The sequence below is a fragment of the Pocillopora damicornis genome, chromosome 13 (assembly GCF_964200805.1).
Source record: "Pocillopora damicornis chromosome 13, jaPocDami1.2, whole genome shotgun sequence".
Classification (NCBI taxonomy): Eukaryota; Metazoa; Cnidaria; class Anthozoa; order Scleractinia; family Pocilloporidae; genus Pocillopora; species Pocillopora damicornis.
Genome location: NC_142682.1, coordinates 5,313,745 through 5,319,570, shown reverse-complemented (window position 1 = coordinate 5,319,570; position 5,826 = coordinate 5,313,745). Strand labels below are relative to the sequence as shown.

The 5,826-nt window shown below is 36.9% G+C and overlaps 1 protein-coding gene across 1 annotated transcript; it reads left to right on the top strand.

Annotated features, from left to right (window-relative positions):
- Positions 1-1,274: 1,274 nt before the first annotated feature.
- LOC149035122 (CD209 antigen-like protein 2) lies at positions 1,275-5,413 on the top strand. The gene is made up of 4 exons (XM_089192661.1): positions 1,275-1,481; positions 3,313-3,708; positions 3,831-3,997; positions 5,152-5,413. Exons 1-4 carry the CDS (start codon positions 1,406-1,408, stop codon positions 5,290-5,292), a joined length of 780 nt encoding a protein of 259 aa, XP_089048787.1. The 5' UTR covers positions 1,275-1,405; the 3' UTR covers positions 5,293-5,413.
- The last annotated feature ends 413 nt before the right edge of the window (positions 5,414-5,826 follow it).

Genomic DNA, 5,826 nt, shown 5'->3' with positions numbered 1-5,826 from the left:
ACTTCAATTCGCTGGCTGGAAAGCAATGGGAAACTTTGGATTGTCCTTTAACAAAAAAAATCCAGAAAGCGTTCGTATAATGCCGCTTTTTCCAAGATTAAGAGCTTATTTTCTGATCAGGTAAAAATCATTTTATTTATTGACACGAATAAATAGGCATTAATATTGAAATCATCTGAGAGCAAGTGAGAGACACCATAGTAAATCATATGATTGAACACCCCTAAAATGCTAGTTCGCAGTTTCCATAATTAAGATCGTGATGTGTTACCGCTCCGTAACGGAGCTACCCAGCTTTCCTCATTTCTTTTAAATGAAGTTTGTGGTCAGTTTTCCCAACAAATATAACCACACTTATACACGCGTGATTCCGATGAGGCTCTTTTTTTACGTACAGTAATAACATTAATCATAGCGAATTCAATAAAAGGCTGAGGAAACCATTAAACGGGTGAGCACTGCCTGTGCTGTTTCATTTGCACTTCATAAAGTTTCATTCTTCGTTATTTCAGCCTTGACTTATTCAAGTGGATAACGTTGGTTTAAACGGAAAAACAAAAAAACAAAAAACAAAAGACAAAAAAACAAAGCAAAACAAGACAAAACAAAAAAGAAAAAAAAAGGAAAAGAAAAGAATCTGCTTAAGGAGAATTGTTTGAGTAGCCTAGCCTATCTATTGTTCCTTCAAGGATAAAAAGAAAATAAAAGATAACCGATTATTCTAGATGAGTTTGCGGATAAGCGCTTGCGCAAAACGCTATCCCCAAGCAACTCAAAAATTTCAGCTCAACTTAAACACTACATTACGGCATGAACATGTCAATCATTTCTTAATTTCTACTGTCTCTTCCCTTTCCAATGGAGCTGATTTAGTATAGGTATGATGTTAAAGGCGCAAAATGCTGGAAGCCATGGAGGCCAAAGTTCAGTTTCTGTGGCCAGTTATAAACTCCGCCTATTAGGAATTTGAGGAATAACTCAAACTAAAGAATAAGTTTATTTACCTTAGCGTATACCTGCTTTACTACTTCGCATCATGCTGAAATTTTCCTTGGAAAAGAAAAATTAACAACGAAATCAATAAAAAAGTAAACGTTCCAGGCCCATTAAAATTGGAATACTAGGTTTTACATGGTTACGACAGAAGCAATGGATTAAAGCCGGTTTTTCGTTTGTTTTCTGTTGTCTGTGCCGTTGTAGTTGTTTTGACAAAATCAAGCGCATGGTACTTAAAATAGATTAAGGTAGCATTGCCAAATCGAAAAAAAAAAAAAAAAAAGCAAACAAAGAAACAAAGAACAAAAATCTTCCGTCAGCTCCGTTCCTTAAAAACTGTAAACATTTCGATTTCAACCTCACTGAACATTTCGACCGTATCTGCGCTAAATAAGAGTCTAAAGGAATTATGAAGAACGCTGCTCGCACTTTATTACTGTTTGCGCTCGGTGTTGCTAATGCTACTGAAGACCAAGACACCGATGGCAAGCACATTCACCCTTAAGTATATAATTATACTTTGAATTCATCTTAGTAAAATATGTAGTGAAGGCAATCAAACGATTACACTGTAAAGTATCTTTTTTGGGGGGGATGTTGCTGCGACTGACTCAGTGCTTTCCTTTGAAAGAAGGTCGGGTTTGTACAGTTTGTACACATTTGGCAAGAAAAGCGAACGGGGTCAACGTATGATTGAGGAAAAATTTGAAAAGGATATGAGTCAATCATCATAACTTGATACTCTAGAAATCAGCTTCCCTCTGCTTCCGTAAGCTCTGTTCTTTAAACACCCTTTAAAATTTCGATTTCAACCTTACTGAACATCCTAAACAGTTTTTGCGCTAAACTGGAATCTACAGGATATTTGAGGACCCCTATCTACACCATATTTCTGTTGGCATTTGGCATTACTAATGTTACTGAAGACCATGCCACCAATGGTAAGCACATTTCTCCTTAGATTTTTAATCATACTTTGAATTCATCCTTGTAAAATATAAACTGAAGGCCCTTGAACGTGTATACATTAAATGTATCTTTCTTGCGGGGACTGTGCTCCAACTGTTTCAATGCTTTTCATTTAATTGGGTTTTCAACGATGAACTTCGTAATAGATGTCATATGAACTTCGTAATAGATATCGCTCACCGTAGAGTCTTCGTGACTCAATGGTAAAGCATCGAGCCGCGGAATGCGAAGGTTTGAGGTTCGATTCCTCATGCCGAACTTAGAATTTTTTCTTTGTCCCACGCTCGTGACATGATAAAAAACATCTTTCTCTATTTCTTTACCTGGCTCAAAACTTACCATCTCTCTTATTCTATTAACGTCAGGTTTGTATACATTTGGCAAGAAAACGAAAACAGGGTCGACGTATGGGCTGGGGAAAAAATTGCAAAGGGTATGAGTCGATTATCGTTACTTGATACTCCACAAATCAGCTTCGGAACCTGCACGAAAACGTTTTAAATCCTCACCACTTATAAAACTAACGCAAAAGCCAGAAAAATATCATTTGTGAGGGAATAGTTAAAGCTTTACACTGTAGCAACCGGAGTTTGAAGAATTATTTCATATTGTTCTTCTTTCAATTGAACCACTGTTGCATGTTATGTTTTGATTCAATTTATAAGTTCGCGTTTTTGCGTGAGGTTGTGCAAGAATTACGTAACAGCAATGACGTTTTATTTCTCGCTGATATAAGAAACTAACTCAGACGTTTTGTTAGTTTTGCTGGCGTCGTGTTATCTTTGTTTAAGAGTTTACTACCTAACCTCGTTACGCCTCAAATTGTAAGTTCGTTTCTATTTCATGTAGCTTTTTCGTTATTCTTGTGTTTGTTATATTTGTACTTTGATATTCGTATTTCTGATTAATTTTTTGTCGAATCACATTTACACATCTACACATCTTTAGATCTGAATATTTGTCTATCTGCGAGTTAAATTAAACGCATGCATTCATGTTGTAGCGTAAAACATGTAGTATTTAGCCATATACACGATTTTATCGATAACCCCAACTTATTTGTATTCCTTGTTATGAAGCAGAAACAGAGTTCAAGCTCACCTTTATCTCATTAAACATGAGATTGAAGGGGAAGGGAAGGTGAATGCCACTCCTCAGTCGTTTTTTGACTTATGTAGTGATCTAATCTTGGAAATTCACAATTTCGTTCACCCAACCTCTACTGCACCTTCGGTATAGCTTCTTCTAATTCTTGAATGATATATACAATTAAAAGATAAGTAAACGGATCATTAATCCTTCTTTGTCTTTTTTCTCTTTTATCGGTTGGCTTCCCATAAACATTAGTTGCGTTCTGCTCCAATTATACTTTCCACGACAAAAAACTTAGCTGGAGTGCAGCCAAGGAAAAATGTCGCAAACAAGAAAAAGGTTCACTTGTCTCTATGGAAACCGAAGAAGAATCACACTTTGTCAAGAACTTAATCAAAAGGAGAACAAAGGAACTTTGGTTCATTGCTTTGGAAAGAGTTGATGGATCTCATACGTGGTACTGGTTGAGTGGAAGCATCGCCCGGATCAACGGGACATCAGCTGGAACATGGCGTTGGAATAAAGGAGAACCAAACAATTTTGGAAAAGAAAAATGCGTAGAGATGTGGCAAAACGGAAAGTACCGCAACATTCCGTGCCAAGAAAGAACATATTTTAAAGATCCAGGACATATATGTGAAAAGCAAGTCAGTAAGTTCATCATCATGCCGAAGCTATGTTAAGCCAATTAAAAATTACAGTTAGAAAAAAAGAAAGTTGAAAGCGAACTCTTATTTTGAGGTGGGTAACTCGTGTTCATATTTTCTTCCTAGATTGTTCCACCATATCCAAAAATTCAGAAAATGGTGATATTTTCATTGAGAGAACAACCAGACCTCGATCAACCCCCCAACCGTTGGCGACAACGACAAACTCCTTCTCACACAGAACTCAAATGACGATTACTCGGAATAAGTTGCTTTCAGAAGGTAAGATCTACTTGGACGGGAATTTGAAATGTAATATGACCTTAGTCTATTGCGCAGTTCTTGTCGGATGTCGCACTTCCAAACTCCCCCTCCACTCCCTGTCCACTTAAAAAAAGAAAACACTAAATTTATATTATGTACTATAAGAGGGGGACGAGAGAGGGGAAAATCCTATGAGCTTTTAGGCAAAGACTCTAGCCCTCCCTCCATTGTATGGCAATAGCTGTGACCCTACTCATGATATATCGTATAGAGATCCCACAGTCCTTCAGAAAATTTAAATGAGCAGCTTGTTTAAGGCAACTTTGATGGAGATATTAAAACAAAATCAGTTGCGGGGTAGTCAGGTAATCCAAAGACCCCCAAACCGAAAAAATACAAAGAGTGACTTTTTTGTGTAACCAATAATACTGTTTTAGCCTTTCGTGCTTTGTTCCCCTTTGGAATAATGAAATTAATTCGCCATAAGAAAAACTAAGCGAATTCACGATTTCCCCTCTTTAACAAAGAATTTAGGGAGCCCTATAGGCGAAGAGGCAATCAAAAAGCGACGCGCGTGTAGCCACTTTGACGGGGGCGACTCAGTATTCTTGAGGTCTAATGGAACAAATATGAAGCGACACCAAATAATCAGAAGAATTCACTTTTTAGGACTATATAAAATTTAAGTTTAGTGTATAAGTGGGTTAAAAGACTATTAAATAATGTAATCGTAACCTATTACCTAAAAATACGTTCCAGCCAGTGACAGAACTCGCAGATAATTTTCGCGATCCTCTCGAATTTGACCATCGACTTGAACAGTAGCAATAATAGTGCACACCTATACCTTGTTGTTGTTGCCGTTTGTTTTTTCCCCCACCTTTAACTCGTTGAAGAATATATAGTTATTGGAAACTATTCCGCAATCAATTTAGCTAAGATAGCATCTTATATGATTTAATTACATCCTAAAAAAGTTGTAAGGTTTGATATACCACTTTGACAAAAACGACATTAAAAGGCGAGTCAGTTCGAACAGTGTTAGTTGAAGAAAGTTGAAAACAAACAATTAGGGTTCAATCATTGATGTTTTGTGAGCATATAATTGAAATAAATCGAGATATTTAATAAATTCGTGAGTAGTTCTACAAATAATTTTCTCTTTGCGTTTGTGTCGACTTGGAGGTCACAAACACCGGAAACTACTCGTTTTAAAGAATCAGGAACAGAGACGACAAAACCCTACACCCAACCAACAAATGCAACATTTTTTACACTGCTAAACCGACCCACATTTAATCTCCCGACACAAGGTACAAAGTAGCTATATCAACGTCGTCTATATCCGTATCATAAACGTGTTTATGATTTTAGCTGTCTTTATGTATATCTTAATCCATGTAATTGTTTAATTGAATAGCACAGAGTTTCATTTGTCACTTCCAATGCACCAATTACAACATGCACTTATCGGGAAAAATCTTACACTGCTCTCTTTACATGACACCAAAGATATGTTATCATGAATGAAATCTCCGTATTCTCAAAAACCTCTGTTATAAATCAGCAACAAATTTCAGTATAACAGTATGAGGTGTACCTTATGCCCAGTCCATGAATTGACCAGGGAAACTGTTGAGATCGATTGTGGTAAATGTGACTCATACACTAGATGTTGCAGAAATTTTGCGACCACCCATACAGTGGGTGTCGCAGAAATTCTGCAATCACTCATACACTGGATGTATCAGAAATTATGCCGCCATTTATACACTGGGCGTCGTAGAAATTCTGTAAACACTCTTACATTGGATATTGCAGAAATTTGCGACCACTGATACACTGGGTGTGGCAGAAA